We start from the raw sequence: 23926 nt of genomic DNA, 5'->3' as shown, positions 1-23926 counted from the left end.
AAGGACCTTGTGTTAATGGCTTGGTTCCCAACACAGCACTATCACAGGAATATGGGAATGGGGGTGGAGGGCTGAGGATGGGGGGGGGGGGTGGAGACAGCAATTCTTTTTGGTAAGTTTCCTCATTCTGGCCTTATGCAACATATTGCCAATTGTTAATGCACAACATTATTCTGCCAAGGAATGCAGCTTACCAGGAACTGATCCTATAAATGAAGAAACAACCTCTGAGTAAACATATTTTCAGTTCATTTTACTGAAATCCGAGACAATAAAAAGCCAGGTAAAGTCAAGCAAATAAGGTGAACTTACCACCAAACAAAGGTTCTGGCTCCACCAATATTTCTTGCTTTTGAGGAATTGGAGCACGAACTTCTTCTCTGTTAAAAAAAAAAAAAAGTTAGAAAAAAAAAAAAAAATACCCAAATGAAGAACTGTTTTTATGGCATCTATTATCTTTTTTGTTTTCTTCTTCTTCTTTTTTTGTTTGTTTTGTTTTTGAGACAGGGTTTCTGTGTGTAGCCTTGACTGTCCGAGACTCACTTTGTAGACCAGGCTGGCCTCGAACTCACAGAGATCCTTCTGCCTCCCAAGTGCTGGGATTAAAAGCGTGCACTATCACTGCCCAGCTCCTATGTTCTTTAATTATGAATGCATTCAAATTAGCAAGTGAAACAAACATGATTTTTAGGAACTATAGTAACCAAGATTTGTGAAAGATTTTCTACACAGATTAAGTGTAATAAAATATCTAGCAGAAAAGGGTAAAATGGTTTACAAGGAAAGGGGGAAAAAATAGATAAGTTCTTTAAAAAAAAGTCTCTTTCCATCTTAGATCTTCTCCCCACCCCGCAACTCTCTCTGAGACAAGTCTCACCATGTAGTCCAGTCTGGCCTGGAACTCACAAAAGATCCACCTGCCTCTGCCTTCATGTACTGAGTTAAAGCTTGTTCCACACTATATTGTGTTGCAGTTATTGTTTTGGCCTTTTTTCCCCCCTTAAATATGATTTTTGCTAGCACTTCCCTGTTCCTAAGAGCTGAATCCAGGGTCTTTCACTTCAGTAGAAATTTGTCTACCACTAAGCTAAATCCCTAATTACTAGCATCCCCTAAATTCTTTTTTTTTTTTTTTTTTAAGATTTTATTTTTAGTTTAATTATGTGTGTGCAAGTATGTGCATATGAGTGCAGAGCCCTCAGAGACCATAAGCAAAAGATACCTCTGGAGCTGCAGTTACAGGCTCTTAACTGTGGAGTCACCTCTCCAAATGCTCAGTCTCCCTTAATTCTTAAAGATAAGGAATTAAACAAACAAACAAACAAGTCGCCAAGCTTGCTGGCAACACAACTTTAATCCCAGCACTCAGGGAGACAGAGGCAGTCAAACACTGTGAGTTCCAAGTTGGCCTGGTCTATAAAGCAAGTCCAAGACAGCCACGGCTACACAGAGAAACAACTGTTTTGAGCCACCATCACCCCACAAAAAGGAAATTGGGCTGGGCGTGGTGACACGCCCCTTTAATTCCAGCACTGGGGAGGCAGAGGCAGATGGATCTCTGAGTTTGAGCTAGCCTGATATTTATCAGTTTAAGTTCGTTAAACTAGTCCTAATGATCATGTGTTCTGGTGTCCCCTGCCCACCACTCGGGGTATTTTTAGCCCGATTCTGAGCCACGGTCTATCTAGGCAGGCTTCAAACGCCCATCCTCACAACTGAGCTGGGGCTGCACCAGGCATGTCGATGCATGCCTTTAATCCCAACACTGAGGCGGCAAGACAATGGTCGTGCTCTAGCTTCCTCACAGGCAAAATAATGATGTCAATCGATAAAAGCTCTTTAAAAAATCCTGGTGTAACCCAGTACAGCTTCTGAATTGCTCTGTAGATGAGGGTGACCCTGAAAACCTCCATCCTCCTGTCTCTATATCCTAAGAGCCACTGTCACAAATGTGTGTCACCAAGTCTGGTTTACTCAGGCTTGGAGCTTAAGTACAGAATTTCTTTTTTTGTTTGTTTGTTTTTTGTTTTTCGAGACAGGGCTTCTCCGTGTAGCCTTGGCTGTCCTGGACTCACTTTGTAGACCAGGCTGGCCTTGAACTCACAGGGATCCGCCTGCCTCTGCCTCCCGAGTGCTGGGATTAAAGGTGTGCACCTTTAGTTCTGGCAAGTCCAGAATTTCTTTAATGCAAGGCAAACTACCAGCTATGTTAAATCCCCAGCTCTCAACCTGGAATGTTTTCAAAACTAGAAAACTGACTAACTTTGAAAAAATACAACTAGTTAATTTAAGCAAATAGTAGCTGCTACAATAAATAAGTAATAAATTCATACTCTGTGTGTGGTCTGACAGTAGAGACACTTGCTGAACTGGTACTGGGCTCTTCAGCAATTCCTCCACCATCCAAAAACATGGTGACTGCCATCTCCAGGTTGTTGTTACAAGCTTCAAGCATATGTTTTCCTACACTCTCACTTGCACCTGAAACAGCAAAAGAACAGAAAAAAAAGTTAAAGATGACTTCTTACATTCAAGCTCTCATTAGAACATGGAATTCCCAAACAAATTAACAGTCCTTCCCTTTTAAAAGGACTTACATGTAAACACATCGTTTACTTCTGTCCTGCTGGCTGGCTGGCAAAAATACACAGAACTAGAAAACAACACAACAGCACCACAACAGTACACTCTTCCACAATCAAAAGAAAATTAAACATTTGGCATTTCTTTTTTTTTTTTTTTTTTTTTTTTTTTTTTTTTTTTTTTTTAAAGATTTATTTATTTATTTATACATACAGCATTTGCCTGCATGTGGGCCTTCATGCCAGAAGAGGGCATTAGATCACATTATAGATGGTTGTGAGCCAACATGTGGTTGCTGGGAATTGAACTCAGGACCTTTGGAAGAGCGGTCAGTGCTCCTAACCCCTGAGCCATCTCTCCAGCTCCCCATTTGGCATTTCTTTCTTTTTCTTTTTAGTTTATGTGTGGGGTTTTTGTTTGTTTGTTTTGAGACAGGTTTCACACTGTAGCTGAGCCTAGTGTTCAAATCAGAAATCCTCCTGCCTCAGATTCAAATACTAGGCTTACAAAAATGAGTCACCACACCACACCTGGCTATTTGCCATTTCTTAGTGTATATGTGTGTGCATGTATGTACATGTGAGTGTCTCTGCACATGCACAAAGTCAAAGGGCAACATCTAGTACTGTGCCTTGCTTCTACCTTGTCAGAGACACAGTCTCTTAGCTGCCACAACATGGTAGGCTAGCTACCTAACAAGCTTTCAGGATCTCTCTCTAGCCTCTCATCTCAATGTAGGAGTACTGAGTTTACAGGTGTGTGCTACAGTAACTGGCTTTACCTAGGGGATGTGAACTCAGATCCTCATGCTTGCATTTCCTCAGCTCTATTTGCAATTTCTTTCTTTTTTTTCTTTTTCTTCTTTTTGGTTTGGTTTTTCTGAGGCAGGGTTTTTCTCCACTATTTTGGCTATCCTGGACTCACTCTGTAGACCAGGCTGGCCTCGAACTCACAGAGATCTGCCTGCCTCTGCCTCCCTAGGTGCTGGGATTAAAGGCGTACACCACCACCGCCTGGCATATTTGTGATTTCTTTAGATGGCTGAATTAACTAGTTGTGTTGGTACATACAAATACCCTAGACTTAGAGGCAGATACATCTCTGTGAGTTCAAGGCCAGCCTGGGACTATACTTTAAAAGAGAAGAGGAGGAAGAGGAAGAAAAAAAAAAGAGCTGGGCAGGTATGGCTCACACCTTTAATCCCAGCACTTAAGAGGCAGCAAGGGCAAATTTCTGAGGCCAGCCTGGTCTACAAAGTATATTCCTGAACAGCCAGGGCTGTCTCAAGAAAAAAAGAAAATGGAAGAAAAAAAGAAAGAAAGAAATATATTATTTGTTAGTAATAATAAACTGAAGAGGGATAAAGAAAAATAAAGACTACATTCTAGAAAGAAATATTTTCTGAGCCCGGCTCAGTGGCCCACTCCTGTCATCCCAGCACTCCGGGAAGAGAGGCAGGCAGATCTATGTGAGTTCAAGGCCTGGTCTACAGAGGGAGTTCCAAGGCTACACAGAGAAACCTTGTCTTGAAAATCAAACAAACAAACAAACAAACAAACGAGCTAGGCTTAGTGGCGCACACATGTAATCCCAGCACTCAGGGAAGCAGAGGCAGGGGGACCTCTGTGAGTTTGAGGTTAGCCTGGTCTACAAAGCAAATCCTGTCTCAAAAAGAGAAAAGAAAGCTGGGTGTGGTGGCACATGCATGAGTTCGAGGCCAGCCTGGTCTACAAAGTAAGTCTAGGACAGCCAAGGTTACACAGAGAAACCCAGTCTCAAAAAAACAAAAAGCAAGCATCATATTTTCATCTATTTAAAAAGTTTTTGAGGAGGAGCAGGAATCGGGCTCAAATTCAGAACACATTTTTAATATCAAACCAAGAAAAGTAAACAGAGACATTTTTGTCTAAGATAAAAATATCTGGTAAGAAATGCTAATCTTTGTTCTTTAAAACTCGTCCGAACAATCATTTGTAAATAAAGCAGCACAGTCTGTTGAATGAAACGCAAATTGTTAAAGTTCTCGTAAAAAAGCAATTTTACAAGTACCAAGAAATTCTTGAGGCTGGAAAAAGACACCCAAACACCTGTCCTGGGTGCCAGTACAATCGGTAAATGTGTGATGGAGAGATGGGAAGGATGGAATGCATGGTGGATACATGGAAGAGAAAACAAAGCAGGGGGTCCATACACTGTGGAGAGGGTAGAACTGGAGACTCAGCAGTGGTGAGAACAAGTGGATACCAAGAGGCATGGTGAGGTCCTTGCTTGGCTGCCACCGAGGGCTATGTCTGGGTTGGAAGTCGTCCTGCCAGCTGAGTTCTGTGTTGGTATCTGTGGTCCAAGTTATCACACGCCACCTCAGACCATGTGGATATCTGAGGGCCATGCTGCCTAGGGGTGGCATGATCTGAGTGGGTTTCTCGGTGTAGCCTTTGTTGTCCTGGACTCACTTTGTAGACTAGGCTGGCCTCCACCTGCCTTTGCCTCCCAAGTGCTGGGATTAAAGGCGTGCGCCGCCATCGCCTGGCTAAAAAGTTTTTTTTAATTCCTTTTTTGACTCAGTAGTATACACATCCAGAATCAAATCAACATGAAATGTTACATAAACAAACATCTCCAGATATATGTCCGGAGTAGATTTGGTTAATGAAGCAAATTTTGAAACAAAGCATAAACTATATTTTTGATTTAAATATTAGGTGGCCACTGAAAAGCACCTCAAGCTTTCTGGTTGGGATGAGTTTTCTTTATCTGAATTATATCCCTTCGAATCTTGTTCTGTTGGTAGCAAATGCTCTAAGGTTTTTGCCTCAATATGTCTATTGTAAAAGCATTTGACTGAGAGTGCCGTTTCAAGGCTGACAGCTGTTTTGTCTCAGTACACAAGACAGAATTCCAATGTCCTCTGGCTTCTGTTGCTACAGCTGGGAAATCAGTTCTCAGCTTAAAGAAAATGATTTTTATAGCAGTCTGTTGGTTCTAGCTGTTCTTAAAGTTTCTGTCACTGGTCTGCAGTTGCACTGTGACTTGCCAAAGTTTATTGTACTTATTCCTTGGGATTCACTGGCTTTCTTTCTTTCTTTTTTTTTTGTTTTGTTTTTGCTCTTTTGTTTTTGTTTTTCAAGACAAGGTTTCTCTTACTAGCCTTGGCTATCCTAGAACTTACAGAAATCTGCCTGCCGCTGCTTCCCAAGTGCTGGGGTTAAAGGCAAATGATTTCTAATACCTAATATTTTCTGTTCTCAATTCTGGAAAAAAAATCTTAGCTATGTAACTTGAACTTTGCCCCACTCTTCCTTTCACAGTTATTTCTTTTCAGGAATCCAATTAGATATTGTGCTACTGTTCTTCACAATGCCATCTCCCACCCCCCTTCTTTTGCTTTTTTTCAAGACAGGGTTTCTCTGTGTAGCCTTGAGTGTCCTGGACTACTTTGTAGACCAGGCTGGCCTCGAACTCACAGACATCCGCCTGCCTCTGCCTCCCAAGAGTACTGGGATTAAAGGCGTGCACCACCAAGCACAGCTGTTACATTTTAAGAAAGCCTTAACTCTCATTCCTTTTTTAACCTTTTATTTCCGTTACCTCTATAGTATACAAACATATACAACTACAATAAAATATAAACTTTCTGCAGTCTCTGTGGATCAATATCTCCTGTTTTCCTGGCTCTCACTCATTATGCAATAGTTTTTATGTAATTCTTAATTTTTTATTATGTATATATTGTGTAAGGAGGTGGGTATGTGCACATGAATTCAGAGAGGTGGTTGGATTCCCCCGAGCTGGTAGTTTTGAGTCAATCCATGTGCTTGCGTCCTCTGCAAGAGCAGTTTTTGTTCTTAATTGCTGAGCCATTTCTCCAGCCCTATAATTTTTTTCATTATTTATTTATATGTGCATATCTGCATGAGTTTATATGCATAAGCCTCTTGGAGCTGGAGTCTCAGGTATTTGCAGGAAGCCTGGCTTTTTAGATGGTGGTAGGATTAAAACTCTGGTCCTTACAATTGCACAGCACAAGCTTTTAAACAATGAGCCATATCTCCCCGCCCCGTTCCCTTTTCTGAGACAGTCTCACACTATAGCCCATGCTGGCCTCTAACTCAAGTTCTTCTGCTTTTGTATCTCAAGTGCTGAGATTAGGGACCAGAAAGTTGGCTCAGTGGACACACTAAGGTCTGGTGTAGTGTGCCCTGGAACTTTTAAGTCTGGCATTGAAGGGACATCCTCCTAAATAGATTTTGTGAAGTAACCATAGGGAGAATTAAATAAGAGTTGATAGGTGACTGTAAAGTTTTCCAAGACCACATGGGAAATGTAACTTTGCAACAAGCCTTGTTTGACATCCTTCTCCGTACATGGGATGACATCCTGCCAAGACTGGCATCAAAGTGTCAGCTTCCTGAACAGGAGTCCTTCAAGCCTCGGACTTTGTTTCTTGGGCTTTACAGTACTATGAAAAGAAGTTTAAAAAAAAAAAAAAAAAACTTACACAGAGAAACCCTATCTTGGAAAACACACACACACATTTAGGCAGAACCCATAGGATGAACGGTTTGTAAAGCTAGCTAACATCTGCAGTCCAATTTGATTTCATTTTTAGCCTTTTGTCAGCATCATATGGATTGTTTTAAAATTTTTAATGCTATATCTTTTGTTTATTTTATGTGCATGAATGTTTTGATTACATATATGTATATGTACCATATGTGTGCCTCATGCACAAAAAGGTCAGAAGACACTGTCACCATCCTCTGGAACTGGAGTTAAGACAGTAGTGAGCTACTATATGGATGCTGGAAACCAAACCAAGGTACTCTGCAAGTGCAGTTAAGAGCTCTCAACATGTCATTGCTCCAGTCCCCAATATCACACGTTTTGTTCAGCATTTTTTTATGTAAGAAGGAATTATGGGGCTGGAGAGATGGCTTAGAGGTTAAGAGCACTGTCTGTTCTTCAGAGGTCTCGAGTTCAATTCCCAGCAGCCACATGGTGGCTCACAACCAACTATAATGAGATTTGATGCCCTCTTCTGGCAGGCAGGCACATATGCAGGCTAAACATTATATACATAATAAATCTTCGTTTGTTTTTAAGATTTATTTATTTATTATTATGTATACAGCACTCTGCCTGCATATACAGGACAGAAGAGGGCATCAGACTCATAGATAGCTGTGAGCCACCATGTGGTTGCTGGGAATTGAACCCAGGACCTCTGGAAGAACAGTCAGTGCTCTTAACCTCTGAGCCATCTCTCCAGTGCTGAGAAGGTAAATAACTGATTATGTAAAACAGGCTAGCCTCTGCCTCCTACGTGCTATCATTAAAGGCGTGTGCTACTCACGTCTGCTTTTCTCTCTAACTTCACTTACTACTACTTCAAGGGTTTAGGTTCAAGTCCTTCACTCTTTTCAACTAACTCCAGCTGCCCTAGAAGATCATCACTCAGTTCTGCACCTTGTATGCTTCAAAACACAAGGCTAATTATACCACACACACACCCAGAATTCCTTAATGGCTTTCTTTTTTGTTTGTTTGGTTGGTTGGTTTTGGTTTTGCTTTTTTGTGTTTTTCAAGACAGGGTTTCTTGGTGTAGCCTTGGATGTCCTGGACTCCCTCGGTAGCCCAGGCTGGCTTCAAACTCACAGCGATCCACCTGCCTCTGTCTCCAGAATGCTGGGATTAAAGGTGTGTGTCACCACTGTCCGGCCTTAATGGCTTTCTTGACGCTACAAGATAAATCCCAAAACTGGAAAGTCAGCCCTCATGACAAGGTCTCAGCTTATTTCTCTTGCTTTGTCAATCCTCTTCTCCGTTCTATAAAATTTGCTAAACTCAAAACAAACTAAATGCTTGGGATGCCATTATACTCATCCACCTCGCTCATCTAACTCAGGCATGCTGAGAATCAACAAAAGTGTTGATTTGTCAACTTGTCCACTGACCATCTATGTCTTGTATCACAACAGGTGATACTTTTCTATTACAAACTTTTTAAAAAAGATTTATTTATTTTATGTATATGAGTTTTCTGTCTTCATGCACACTAGAAGAGGGTATTATATCACAGTATCGATGGTTGTGAGCCACCGTGTGGTTTCTGGGAATTGAACTCAGGACCTCTGGAAGAGCAGTGAGCGCTCTTAACCTCTGAGCCATCTCTCCAGCCCCCTCTATTATAAACTTATAACTAAGGAGTAAGTGCTGGTTTACTTCTCTTTCTTTCTATCTATCTATCTATCTAATCTATCTATCTATCTATCTATCGACCAGGCTGGCCTTAAACTCACAGAGATCCACCTGTCTCTGTCTTCTAAGTACTGTGATTACAGGCCTGTGCTGCCATGCCAGCTTTGGTTTACCTTCTAGTTCCACCACAATAAAAATCTTTCTTTAATGTTTGGGTTTTTATTATTTCTTGAGGATAGGCATTCCCAATTTCATTTTTAGACAATGATGGATTATAACAGACTTTCTTTTTTTAGTTTTTCAAGACAGGACTTCTCTGTGTATAGTCCTGGTTGTCCTGGAATCACTCTGTAGACCAGGCTGTCCTGGAACTCACAGAGATCTACTTGCCTCTGCCTCCTGAGTGCTGGGATTAAAGATGTGAGCCACCACGGCCTGGCTTATAACAGATTTTTTTCAATACTATGCTTTTTATTTATTATTTATACGTGTATGAATGTTTTGCTTGCACGTATACCTGTGCCTTTTATGGGAGGGGGGATATGGAATTCTTCCATACATGCATGTATGTATGTGCACCGCAGCACTTGGGAGGCAGAGGCAGGTGAATCGCTGAGTTTGACGCCAGCCTTATCTACAAAGCCAGTCCAAGACAGCCAAACTACACAATGAAACCTTGTCTTGAAAACTAAACAAGAAACAAAAAACCAACCAACCGAACAAACAAAAAACCAGGCCAGGCGTGGTGGTGCTTGAGAAGTAAAGGCAGGTGGAGCTCTGTAAGTTCAAAGGCTATATAGAAAATGCCAGGACATGGAGACCCTGTCTCAAAAAACAAAACAAATCAAAAGGAGAAATAACTATTTCGCACTTTAGTTCACTAGATAATATACTAAAGAAAAATGAGGAGCCGGGCGTGGTGGCGCACGCCTTTAATCCCAGCACTCGGGAGGCAGAGGCAGGCGGATCGATGTGAGTTCAAGGCCAGCCTGGTCTACAAAGTGAGTCCAGGACAGCCAAGGCTACACAGAGAAACCCTGTCTTGAAAAACCAAAAAAAAAAAAAAAAAAAAAAAAAAAAAAAGAACCAGAACCACTAAAAATCTTTTCAATGTTTCTGACAGAAATTTTCCAATAAAGAGAATCACACAATTTAAAAAGAGTTGTATCTTAAACAATATAAAGATAATTTAAAATGGCTGCGATCAAGCTGGAGAGATGGCTCAAAAGTTAAGAGTACTATCTGCTCTTCCAGAGGTCCTGAGTTCAGTTCTCAGCAACCACATGGTGGCTCATAACTATCTATAATGAGATCCAATATACTCTTCTGGCATGCAGGTATACATGCAGATAGAGCACTCATATACATAAACAAATAAATCTTTTTTTTAAAAAGTAGCTATAGCAGTTTCTGCTAGCTCATAAAAATATAAATCTAAGATATAAATCAAAAAATGAAACTTAATAAAATTATTTCATGAGGATCAACAAGATGGCTCAGTAGGCAAAGGCATGTCTGAGATTGATGCCTGGGACCCACATGGCAGACTAAGAGAACCACTCCTTCAAGTTGTCTTGTGATTTGTGTATGCAGGACAACAGACACACACACACACACACACACACACACACACACACACACACCACAGAGTTAAAAAATAATTAATTTTTGCTAGGTGGTGGCGGCACACCCCTATAATCTCAGCACTCTCGAGGCAGGTGAGTCTCTGTGAGTTCACAGCTAGCCCAGTCTACAGAGCTAGTTCCAGGACAGCCAGTACTACAAAAAGAAACCCTGTGTAAAAGAACAAAAAACAACAACAAAAAACAAACAAACAAACAAAATCTATTTTTTCCCCTGGTTTTTTTGAGACAAGATTTTGCTGTGTAGCCTTGGCTGTCTTGGACTCAATTTAGAGACCAGCCTCTGCCTCCCTAACCCTAACCCTAACCCTGAGTGCTAGGGGATTAAAGGCTTGAGCCATCACACCTGGCTAAACCAATTACATTTTAATTGAAAAATAAACATCTTTTATGGGGGGAGGAGAAAACTGAAGGAATATGGAATTTTCTTTCGTGTGGCATAACATGAAATTCATTGACCTTAAGTCCCATTTCCTAGCATACAATTCTAAAAATCCTTGGAATCTTCAAACCAGTGTCTTAAGGTATGCAATTGAGGCTGACTAATGGCTGGAAGCCTCTGGCAGCTTTCAGGGTGGAATATGATCACCTGAAAGATCAAGGCAGATTAGGAAAGGGTAGCAGTACTAAAGATTAACCAATAAATATGTGATGAAATCTCTGTAAAAACCAGTAATAACAGCCTTCAGAGAGCTTCTCAAAAAACCAAATGTGAGGTTCTTGGAGGATGGCATGTCTACCTCCAAGTGTAGAAGTTCCATGTCACCCTATGAATCTAATGAATCAATGTGTAGCCTTTGTAATGTCCTTCATAGTAAGCTGGAAAACAAATATTTCTTCAAGGTCAAGAATTACTCAGGAAGGGGCTAGAGAATGGCTCAGTGGTTAAGAGCACTGACTGCTCTTCCAAAGGACCCAGGTTCAATTCCCAGCAGCCACATGGCAGCTCACAACTGTCTGTAACTCCAGTTCCAGGGGATCTTACATCATCACACAGACATACATGCAGTCAAAAACAACAATGTACATAAAATAAAAATAATTATTAAAAAAATTTTTTTCTCAGGCCGGGCATGGTGGTGCACGCCTTTAATCCCAGCACTCAGGAGGCAGAGGCAGGTATACCGCTTTGAGTTTGAGGCCAGCGTGGTCTACAAAGGCTACACAGGGAAACCCTGTCTCGAAAAACAAAATCAAAAAACATTTTTTTCCCTCAGGAAATAATCAAGTCAAAGATACAGCGGGCTGCTAAGCTTCAGCTTTCTGAGACTGTTCATCCTCCCTCAACTATGAACATACCATCAAGCAGCAAGTCCTAGGGTTTATCTAAGGAGATCACTCTTACTCAACTTTTTCTATGCCCACTCCTAAAATTCTACTACAAACTTGTTTCAAGAACTCTGCTCTTGGTCATGCTCCTTTTTGAAAAAAGGTTTAAACCAGAGTGAATGTAACTTTATTAATGCAAAGTAAGAAATGTCACCTGTGGGGCTGAAGAGACGGCTCAGAGGTTAAGAGCACTGGCTACTCTTCCAAAGGTCCCGAATTCAATTTCCAGCAACCACATGGTGGCTTATAACCATCTACAACGAAATCTGGTGCCCTCTTCTGGCAGGCAGGCACACTGTATACATAATAAATAAATCTTTAAAAAGAAAGAACAAACACCTAAGAGTGGGGTTCTCAAGGAAAAATACACTGATACCCTTTTTAAACACTGTTTATTTATGCCTAGCCCTACTTTTTTTTTCCCATCTTAAAATTTATCTTGTGTGTATGAGGTGTGTGCATGTCACAGTATGATCAAAGGACAAATTTCAGGAGTCAGTTTTCTCCTTCGACCAAGTAAGTCAGAGACTGAACTCAGATCATCCTGCTTAGGAGCAAGTGTCTTTACCCACTGAGCCAGTACCCTTGATATATACATGTGATTCTCTACCAATTCTTTTTTTAGTAAAATCATAATTTCTCTTGAACCGCATACAAAATATACAAGATTGTCCTTAGCCAGGAAGCTGAGGCAGGATCAAAGCTATCCTGCACTACAGAATGCAACTCCACTTCAAACAGGAAGAAGAAAAGAGTTCAAGCAACAAATGACTATTGTATACAAATTTGTATACCTTCCCACCACCGTACTCCTTACCACAATTCCAATGACACTTTATTTGTGAATTCTGAATAAAATAAAACAATGTTGCAGGATACTTGATCCCACTGTGAACCCTGAGACTGTGAACTGTAAAAAACTGTTTCAAGTTGTGGAGTGGCTCAACCCCAACACACACCTTTAACCCAAGAGCTTTCTGTTTACTGTAAACAAGTACTTGTGGTTTTGGCTAAGTACTTGTGGTTTTGGCTCAGCCCTTGCACACATCTCCAATTCAAAAGCTAAGTTGGAGAGGCAGAGGCAGGTGGATCTCTATGAGTTCCAAGCCAGCCTGGTCTACAAAGTGAGTCCAGGACAGACAAGGCTACACAGAGAAACCCTGCTTGAAAACAAAACAAACCAACAAAAATCCAAGAGCCAAATAAAATCAACCTAGAAATCAGCTGACAGGGATTAAGCAAGAAAGTACGGACTTTCAGAGAAGCGTATTTAAGACTGTGGAGAAGCTTTGGATTTTGGGCTTTTTCCTTTTTCCATCTGGTACATGAGCTGAGTAGAAGGGCCTTTTTCCTTCTGGGATGTCAGTAGAATAGGAAAGTCAGCTGGGTTCTTTCTCTGCCTCTCTGGGCTAGCAGGCTTTCACCCCAGCATCTGGCTCCCGAGTCTATTGGTAAAAATAGAAGACTGGGATTTTCTGTTCTATAACAAGACAGCATGAGCGAGGCATGGTGGCATACACCTGTAATTCTAACAATAAAAGGCAGATAAATTTTGAGGTAAACCTGAGCTAGACAAATAAATCGAGGAATAATAAAAACAATAAAGGCAAAATGAGAAAGTTAAGTCAATCCTCAAGCAACATGTCAACACTCTGGACTGTCTATCTCCTAAAAAATTTGTCCTGAGATTACGATAAAATTTCCATCGATTTCTTTTTTTTTTTTTTTAATATTTATTTGTTTATTATATATACAGTACTATGCCTGCATGTACTGCAGGCCAGAAGGGGGCACCAGATCTCATTGTGGATGGTTGTGAGCCACCATGTGGTTGCTGGGAATTGAACTCATGACCTCTGGAAGAGCAGTCAGTGCTCTTAACCACTGAGCCATCTCTCCAGCCCCTCCATCGATTTCTAAAGTAGCAATATACATACTTCTGCCATCATGTATTTTTAGAGAAGCAGCATTGTCATGAAATCAAAATATTGACCAACTCTGAAAAGCACTGAAGATGGTTTACATCCTATAGTATTAACTTTTCATCCAAGATATCTTTATGTAAAAAGTAAACATTATGCAAATATATTAAATAATTGGAAAAATGTGTGTATACCAAAGGACTGCTTTAAAATAAATGTCTTGGCACAACAAGATGTTTCAGTGGGTAAAAGTACTTGTTAAGCAAGCCTGATAACATGATATAGATCCCAGGAACCCACAGTGAAAGGACAAAACCAATTCTTGAAAATTATCACCTGACCTCTATAAGCACACTGCATGCACCACCACCACTCAGCCTCAACACAGACACACAAAGATCTGGCAGGTGTTGGACACCTTTAATCTCAGCACTGAGTTAGAGACCAGCCTGATCTACATAGTGAGTTCTAGGCTAGCCAGGGCTACACAGTCTCAATAACAACAACAACAACAATAATAATAATGAATTAAAATTCTTGGGCTGGGCTGGAGAGATGGCTCAGCGGTTAAGAGCACTGACAGCTCTTCCAGAGGTCATGAGTTCAATTCCCAGCAATCACATGGTGGCTCACAGCCATATTGTGATCTGATGCCCTCCTCTGGCCCGCAGATGTACTTGCAGGCAGAGCACTATATACATAATAAATAAATGATTATTGCCAGGCGTGGTGGTGCACGCCTTTAATCCCAGCACTCAGGAGGCAAAGGCAGGTGGATCACTGTGAGTTCGAGGCCAGGCTGGTCTACACAGCGAGTCCAGGACAGCAGGGCCGTTACACAGAGAAACCCTGTCATAATAATAATAATAATAATAATAATAATAATAATAATAATAATAATAATAATAATAATAATAAAAAATTATTGGGCTGAGGACATAGGGTGCTTTCCTAGCAAGCACTAAGCCCTGAGTTTGATACCTGGCCCCACATAAAACTAACCATGGTGATTGATGGTTTGAATGACAATAAATCATATATTTGAATGCCTGGTCTCCAGTTCGTAGAACTGTTTGGGAAGGATTAGAAAGTATGTCACTGGGGGAGAGCATTAAGCTTTCAAAAGCCCACAACATTCCCCATTAGTGTTCTCTCCTCCAACCCTACTCCACCTCACACAATGGTCTCAAGATGTGAGTTCTTAGCTTCTTCTGCTCTAGCACCATGCCTACCTGTCTACTGTCATGCTCCCCACCCTGATAGTCATGAACTAAACTAACTCTATGAGGCCCTAAGTCCCAATAATTTTTTAAAAAAATAAGTTGTTTTGGTCATGGTATCTCATCACAGCAATAGAAAAGTAACTAAGACAGTGACACAAACCTGCCATCGCAGCACTGGAGGGTAGAGGCAGGAGGATCAGAATTTCAAGCTCATGTTCTGTTATAGTAAATGCAAGGTCAGCCTGGATTTATTTTTGTCTCAATAATTAAATTTATTAGCAATAAATATTTTATTGTATACTGCTTTATGTAGCTATGTACCGAGGGTTTTGTTAAAAAAAAAAAAAGAAAGAAAGAAAGAAAGATTCTCAAACTTAAAAAAAAAAGGGAGGGGGGTGCGGCGGGGCACATCTGTAATCCTAGCACTTGGGAGGCAGGAGATCTCTAAGTTCAAGGCCAGCCTGATCTATAGAGTTCCAGGACAGCCAAGGTTACACAGAGAAACCCTGTCTCAAAAAACAAACAAACAAAAAGAACATTTGCAGAGGACCTGAGTTCAGTTTCCAGCATCCACATGGCAGCTCACAACTCTGTGAAACTCTAGTTCCAGGGACTCAGATGTCTTCTTCTGATCTCTGAAACCCCCAAGCATACTAGCAGGACACATACACATACACACATGCAAGGAGGCAAAACACTCATGCACATAAAGTAAAACTAACACAGAAGTTTTTAAAGAGGAGGGAGTTTAACCAGTGGAAAAGTTTAAGCCCTAAAAGTAACCAAAAAGAAACTTAAGTACCTGGAGATCGATATAAAAGTTAGGATGAGGGGCTGGAGAGATGGTTCAGCAGTTAAGAGCACTGGCTGCTCTTCCAAAGGACCCAGGTTCAATTCCCTACACCCACATGGCAGCTCACAACTGTCTGTAATTCCAGTTCCAAACATACAAGCAGGCAGAACACAATGTACATAAAATAAATTTAAAAATTAAAAGTTAGGCCAGGTGTGGTGGGGCACGCCGCTAATCCCAGCACTTGGGAGGCGGAAGCAGAGGCAGGCCTGGTCTACAAAGTGAGTTCAGGACAGCCAAGATAACACAGAGAAACCCTGTCTCAAACAAACAAACAAACAAACGATCAGGGGGCTGGAGAGATGGCTCAGAGGTTAAGAGCACTGTCTATTCTTCCAAAGGTCCTGAGTTCAATTCCCAGCAACCACATGGTGGTTCACAACCATCTTATAATGAGATCTGGTGGCCTCTTCTGGTGGAAGGCACACATGCAGGCAGAATACTGCATACATAATAAATAAAATTTAAAAGATTAAAAAATAATCAAAAAAACAAAAACAAAACTTAAAAGTTAGAATCAATCTGGATAGTGGTGGTGCATGCCTTTAATCGCGGCATTCAGGAGGTAGAGGCAGGCAAACTCTGAGTTTTGGGTCTATAGAGCAAGTTCCAGGATAGCCAGGGACACATAGAACTCCTGTCTAAAAAAACAAAGTTATGATCTCTAAAATCTGCATGCCCCGTTTCTATACTCAATAACAATGAGAAAATATACTACATATATATTTTTCTTCACATAAGCAATGGAATGTGTATTTCTCTATATACATAAAGATCCTGGAAACTAGGCTGGGCATAATGGCGCACGCCTATAAATCCCAGCACTCAGGAGGCAGAGGCATGCAGATCTCTGTGAGTCTGAGGCCAGCCAGGTCTACAAAGTTAAGTCCACAACAGCCAAGGCTAAACAGAGAAACCCTGTCTGAAAAAAACAAAAAAAGCCAGGTGGTTGTGGGACATGCCTTTAATCCCAGCACTTGGGAGGCAGAGGCAGGTGGATCTCTGTAAATTTCAGGCCAGCCTGGTCTACAAAGTTAGTACAGGACAGCCAAAGCTACAGAGAAATCCTGTCTCCAAAGGAAAAAAGAAAGAAAGAGAGAAAAGAAAAACTAAAAAACAGACAAACAAACAAAAACAAAACGTAGCCATCTAACACTTCAGACATAACCCAGAACAATGCAGCATGCCCTCCTTTTTACTCCTATACCACACCTACCTACCTCCATTCTCAAAGGACTGGTTCTCTGGAGCATATAGCCATGAAGACAGTGCACAAAAAGAAAACTGAAAATAGAACTCTGTGTGGTAGTTTTACTTGTCTAAGGAAACAAAGCCTTCCGATATATAAAGAATTAAATGCAGTTACAAATGCACTAGTAGGTCTATGGAGACTCTGGAAGAGTAACGGAAAACAGCTGGTTAGTTACAGGATACACAAGCAGGAAAGGTGCACCTAGCCCAGCACTGGCCCTCAGAAGCCATGTGTTCTCTCTGCTGTAGGCCACATACAAGAATCCACCTTCATCTTTTTCCTTCTTATAAAGCTGCTCCATAGTTAGGCTGGACTGTGGGACCGTCTTGTCCAAAAACTGGAAGATGGCTTTCTCAGAAGGAAGTTGAATCCCTTTTCTGATGATCCACATGGACCAGCCACAGTGATGTCAGAAGGAACCACGGACTTCCTTTTGTCAGTGCCAACAATCTGAGAGCCTGAGACCTTTTCTATGATCACTGGAACCCGGCTGCGGTACTTTGCTCTGATCTTTTGCATTTCACACACGTGTTCCAGTGAGTGGTCCTCCTTAAACATTCACTTCATGGTGGCAGGAGAAGGCAACTCAAGAGCCACAGACTTCAGTGAAGTGACCACAACCGAAAAACTGAAACCTTCATAATTTAAACCTTAACCTCACCAGTCTTCAACCCTGGAGATTTTCAGTTTCAGTACAAAGCTTTTGCTCATTTTTGTTTGTTTGTTTTTGTTTTTAAAGATGTATTTATTTATTAATTATACAGTGTTTTGCCTGCATGTACATTGCATACCAGAAGAGGGCACCAAATCTCATCACAGATAGTTGTGAGCCACCATGTGGTTGCTTGGAATTGAACTCAGGACCTCTGGAATAGCAGCCAGCGCTCTTAATCTCTGAGCCATCTCTCCAGGCCTTGTTTGTTTTTGTTTTAAGACAAGGTTTCATTATGTAGTTCAGGCTAGCTTTTAACTGCAAATCATGTTGGACTGAGCTAATAGGTTCCTCTTTCTGAGACTAGTAAGGTAAATAAGTAACAATAAAACTTCTTCTTATAAATGTGTATACCAAAACTACACTTAGTATGAATAAAGAAAGGAAACAAGTAAGTCTGGTTAGAAAAGGCCAGTCCTTCACTGCCACAGGGAGCAAACCTCCAGTGACTAGAAGGTAGTATTGCAGAGGAACTTTAATCTAATAACATGGCTGCTCTGCCTGGAATACAGACATTCCTTTAATACCAGGAGACAGGGACAAGCAGATCTCTGAGTTCAAGACCAGCCTGAAAAGTTTCCAAGGAAAGAAAAGTTTAAATCCAGGTGTGGTGGCACACCTTTAATCCCAGAACTGAGGAGACAGAGGCAGTGTTCTAGACAGTTTGGTTGAGAGGCAGTGCAGTGGAGCTGAGTTTCTGACAGTACAGTTAGGGAAGTCAAAGGCAGGTTTTTTTGTTTTTGTTTTTTTGTTTTGTTGGTTGGTTTGGTTTGGTTTGGTTTGGTTTTTTGAGACAGGGTTTCTCTGTGTAGCCCTGGCTGTCCTGGACTCACTTTGTAGACCAGGCTAGCCTTGAACTCACAGAAATCCGCCTGCCCCCCAAGTGCTGGGATTAAAGGCGTATGCCACCACCGCCCGGCTCAAAGGCAGTTTTTACCGGGAGAGTTTTACAGAGAGGTTGAAGAGAGAAGCTACACACAGGTGAAGGCAGACCGAGCCAGAACAGATCACTAGCCGGGCGGTGGTGGCACACATCGTTAACCCCATCACTTGGGAGGCAGAGGCAGGAAAATCTCTGTGAGTTCAAGGCCAGCCTGGTCTACAGAGCTACAGAGTAAATTCCAGGACAGCCAGAGCTGCTACAAAAAAACAGTACTTTCGAGGTAGAAGCAGGTGGATCACTGTGAGTTCAAGGCCAGCCTGGTCTACAAAAGGAGTCCAGGACAGCCAAGACGACATAGAGAAACCCTGTTTCAAGGGGGCAGGGGGAGGCCTATAACAATAGTCACTAGGGAAATGCAAATTAAAGGCACAACTGTATTACACTTATTACATACTTACAGAAAGAGCTTTATAAGGAAGTTTAAAATACAAAGTGCTTACAAGAATGAAGAGAACTAGAACTCTCCTGTACTGCTCAGGGGAATGCAAATAGGCAAGGAAGGGAAACAATTTGGCAGGATTTTTGTTTGTTTGTTTTGTTTTGTTTTTTGAGATAGTGTTTCTCTGTGTAGCCTTGGCTGTCCTGGGCTCACTTTGGTGACCAGGCTGTCCTCAAACTCAGAGATCCAACTGCCTCTGCCTCCCTGAGTGCTAGGATCACAGGAGTGTGCCACTGAGCCTGGCTCTTTGGCACCATCTTTTACTTATTCATGTATATGTAAACCTGTAGGAATCTGCATAAGGTGTGATAGTTTTTCTTCATTGCTAATTTGACTAGATTCAGAATCATCTAGGAGACACACCTCTAGGTATCTTTGATGGCATTTCCAGAGAAGTTTAACTGAGGACAGACAGAAGACACAACCTAAATGTAGGTAGCACCATGCCAAGGGCTGGGGTCCTGCACTAAATAAAAAAGCAAGAATAGCTGGGCGGTGGTGGCTCACGCCTTTAATCCCAGCACTCAAGAGACAGAGGCAGGTGGATCTCTGTGAGTTTGAGGCCAACCTGATCTACAAAGAGAGTTCCAGGATAGCCAGGGCTACACAGAGAAACTCTGTCTTGAAATAAACAAAACAAAAAAGCAAGAGTGTCCAAGATTCATTCTGACTTATGCTCCTAGCACCATGCCATTCTATCAATAGACTATACTCTTAAATTATGGGCCAAAACAAAGCCTTCCTTCCATAGATTGCTTCTGTCAATAGCTATTCAGGAGGAAAAGGCAGGAAGATTCTAAATTTGAAGCCGGCCTCAGCTACATAGAGTTGAAGGCCAGCCTGGGAAAAGTAGTGAAAAAGGCCTCAAAACTGATCTAGACAGGTATAACCCAAGTCAGTTTACTTCTCTGAGCTGTTTCCTTGGTTATATGACCTATAAATGGATCACGATTTTCTGAGTTCTTCCAGACTTGTTTTTTAATCAGGGTTTCTCTGTGTCCTGAACTTGCTTTATAGACCAGGTTGGCCTGGAACTCACAGAGATCCTCTGCCTCTGACTCCCACAGTGTTGGCATTACAGACGTGACCCACTGGCAAGATCTTCCAGACTCTCACAACAACAGAAAACTAAGATTTTCTTTCTATTCTACTGAGAGAAAGAGAAAAGAGGGAAATAAATGTGTATGTTTACTTGTGTGTGGAGGCCAGAGGCCAACTTTAGGTTTTGCTTCTCTTTTTTTTTTTTTTTTTTTTAAAGATTTTTGTTTATTATTATTATGTATACAGTGGTCTGCCTGCATGTACACCTGCACACCAGAAGAGGGCATCAGATAACATTATAGATGGTTTTGTGAACCACCATGTGGTTGCTGGGAATTGAACTCTGGACCTTTGAAAGAGCAGGCAGTGCTCTTAACCACTGAGCCATCTCTCCAGCCCCTAGGTTTTGCTTCTCAATGACAATCTACTTGTGTTTTGTTTGGTTGGTTTTGTGTGGCTTTGTTTGTTTCTGAGACTGGGAATCTCATTAGACCCCTCTATCAGCTGGCTGGCCAGCAAGCTCCAAGGATCTATATCTGTCTGTCTCTCCCCAGCCCTGGGATAACAAGCATGCTGACATTTTTACCTAGGTCCTACCTAGGTCCTGAGGATGGAATTCATGCTTTTGCAGCAAGTAGTTTCATAAATGAGCTATCTCCCAAACTCTTTTTTGTGTGTGTGTGGCAGGGGGGGGGGGGGGGAGGGTGAGACAGGGTTTCGCTATGTAGCCCTGGCTGTCCTGGACTCTCTTTGTAGACCAAGCTGGCCTCGAACTCAGAGATCCACCTGCCTCTGCCTCCAAATGCTGGGATTGAAGCATACCTCATCATGCCCAATGAGGCAGGGTCTTTCCTCTATGTAGGACAGCCTTGGCTGTCCTACAACTCAATCTGTAGACCAGGTAAGCCTCAAATTCAGAGATCCACCCGCCTCTGCCTCTTAAAAGTATATCCCACTACCACCCAGCTCTTTCTTTGTCTTTTTTAAGATTTATTTATTTACTATTATGTATACAGTGCACTGTCTCATGTACACCTGCAGTCCAGAAGAGGGCATCAGATCACATTATAGATGGCTGTGAGCCACCACATGGTTGCTGGGAATCGAACTCAGGACCTTCGGAAGAGCAGTCAGTGTGCTTAACCTCTGAGCCATCTCTCCAGCCCTCTTTCTGTGTCTTTTAAAGTTCATTTTTCTCTGTTCCTTACTGTAAAACATTTCTTGTATTGATGCAACAGGTGTCTGGCATCTCTTCTCCACTATGCTAAGAAGCTCTTTCTTTAAAAAGCCCAAACAAATAATAAAGCCGGCCAGGCTTGGTGGCGCACACCTTTAATCCTAGTGCTCGGGAGGCAGAGGCTGGAGGATTGCTGTGAGTTCAAGGCCAGTCTGGTTTACGAACAAAGTCCAGGACAGCCAAGACTACACAGAGAAACCCTGCCTTGAAAAAGATTATTATTGCTGGGTGTGGTGGTGTACGCCTTTAATCTCAGTACTTGGGAGGCAGGGGCAGGTGGATTACTTTGAGTTTGAGGTCAGCCTGGTCTACAAAGCCAGTCTAGGACAGCCAAGGCTACAGAGAAACCCTATCTCAAAAAAGAAAAACAAAACAAAACAAAAAACAATAATAAAGCTGAGATTCCCTAAAGTGGCTTACAAGGCTCTTTTAGCTGTACTTACTGTATCTCTCTACCAGCTATGCCTTATTCATTTGGAATTCTCATCAATCCCCAGACCTGCTGTCTCTTCTCTCACCCTCTCACCTCCAAGCCTTTGCACATGTTTCCTGTCAGAAATGTCTCTTCCGGGTTTTAAAAAGGAAATTCTTTTTTTTAATTTACTTATTTATTATATATACCTGTTCTGCCTCCATGTACACCTGCATGCAAGAAGAGGGTAACAGATCTCATAGATGGCTGTGAGCCACCATATGGTTGCTGGGAATTGAACTCAGGACCTTTGGAAGAGCAAACAGTGCCCTTAACTGCTGCGCCATCTCTCCACCCCCTTCTTTTTGTTTTTAATACAAGATGTCATCCTGTAACTCTGGTTCGCCTGGAACTCAGACCTTCCTGGTGCCAGGATGAGAGCCTGGAACATCTCACCTATCATGTGATTTTTTTTGGGGGGGGGGGACAGGTGCAGAGGGTCAAACTTCATTATTATCTTTTGAGATAGTAACTAGAAAACCAGGGATTTTCCTTTAATATCAAGATCATGGCAACATTTCCTTACATAATGCTCTCAATCATAGTTTAATACCAACCCAAGAGAAATATTCAGAAAACATGAATGGAAATTGGCCACAAAGCCAAATACTAATCACACCAATGTTTCTAACGTTACAATAAATATCCAACCCAGGTATGGTGGTGTATGTCCAGGACTTGAGCAGATCTCTGAGTTCCAGGCCATCCTCATGGACACAGTGAGTTCCAGACCAGCCAGGGCTATTTGGTAAGAACCTCATCTCAAGTAGTAACACTAGTAATCTACTCATTCAACAGTTTTTGAGAAATAGTAAACTAAGGTCTCTTCTACAATGAGATTCTGTACCTTTTTCAAATTTACAAATGCCTGGTAGGCACAAAGCTCTATGAAAATGTCTGCGGTTAGAGAGAAGGCTCAGAAAGTTAAAGGCACTTGCTGTTCTTACAGAGAAGTGGAGTTTGGTTTCACCACCCATATCATGAAATTCACTTAAGTCCCAGGGGATCTGATACCCTCTTCTGCCTTCAGAACACAAACACAGGCATGCACATACTTAAGTAAATAACTTTAAAGTCTTCATTAGAAGCCTCTTATATTCTTCTCCGCCTCCAGTTTTGTAAGTTTATTTCAGGGCTGGGCATGGTTTTAATCCCAGAACTCTAGAGGTAGAGGCAGGTAGATCTTTTTGATGTTCAAGGCCAGCCTGGCCTACAAAGTTGAGTTCAAGGATAACAAGGCTATATAGAGACTCTGTCTCTGCCCTCCCTAAAAAAAAAAAAAAAAGTTATATATATGAATGTTTTGCCTGCATGTATGTTGGGTACCATGCACATGGTTAGTGCCCTCAGAGGCCAGAAAACGCTGTCAGATCTTCTGGAACTAGAGTTACAGATAGCCATAAGTGACCAGGTGGGTGCTAGAAATAAAACCCAGGTCCTCTGAAACAGCAGCTGGTGTTTTTAAGCAGTGAGCCATTTACTCAGCCCTCCTCTTTTTTCTTTTTAAAGACAAGGTCTCACTATGCAGCCCTGCCTGCACTGGAACTCTCTCTGTAGACCAGGGTGGCCTCGAACTCAGAGATCTACTTGCCTCTACCTCCTGGATGCTGGGATTAAAGGTGTGCACCATTACCGCTTAGCTTGAACTTTCTTACTTTAGCGGCCTGTGGCAACACATGCTGCAAGAGCCCCTACTTTCTAGTGTACATTTATCCTTATTTTTTGATTACTAGTTAATTTTTTACCTGTTCTTTGCTTCTTGATTGGTTGAGGGTCTTATGCAGCCCAGTTCAACCTAGAACTCACTATACAACAGACAGCAGCTATGAACAAGTGCTGAGATTACAATATGAGCCTCTGTGTCTGGCTTTATTTCTTACCTACTCTAGACTTTTTTTTTTTCAATACAGGGTTTATTTGTGTAGCCGTGGCTCACTTTGTAGACCCAACCTGCATCTGCCTCCCTAAGTGCTAGGGTTACAGGTGCATGCCACTGTGCCCAGCTTTTCTATAATGTCTTTTTACCTCTCGAGTTATTCTGACTATATGTATACATTTGTGTGTGTGTGTATGTGTGTG

General features: G+C 41.7%; 1 protein-coding gene and 1 pseudogene across 1 annotated transcript in view; both read right to left on the bottom strand.

Moving 5' to 3' along the window:
• Positions 1-23926, bottom strand: part of Ubxn7 (UBX domain protein 7) — a 50914-nt gene that overhangs the window by 21331 nt on the left and 5657 nt on the right. Inside the window, exons 2-3 of the mRNA XM_051149768.1 lie at positions 2334-2481; positions 313-380 (exon numbers count right to left, since the gene is read on the bottom strand). Of these exons, the coding sequence (XP_051005725.1) occupies positions 313-380; positions 2334-2481 (216 nt within the window). The remainder of the gene's footprint in view (positions 1-312; positions 381-2333; positions 2482-23926) is intronic.
• On the bottom strand, positions 17134-17570 carry LOC127193199 (gamma-aminobutyric acid receptor-associated protein-like 2; annotated as a pseudogene).

Source organism: Acomys russatus, chromosome 8 (genome assembly GCF_903995435.1).
Source record: "Acomys russatus chromosome 8, mAcoRus1.1, whole genome shotgun sequence".
Taxonomy (NCBI): domain Eukaryota; kingdom Metazoa; phylum Chordata; class Mammalia; order Rodentia; family Muridae; genus Acomys; species Acomys russatus.
The sequence above is the reverse complement of the archived record's forward strand: the minus strand, read 5'-3'. Positions and strand labels throughout refer to the sequence as shown.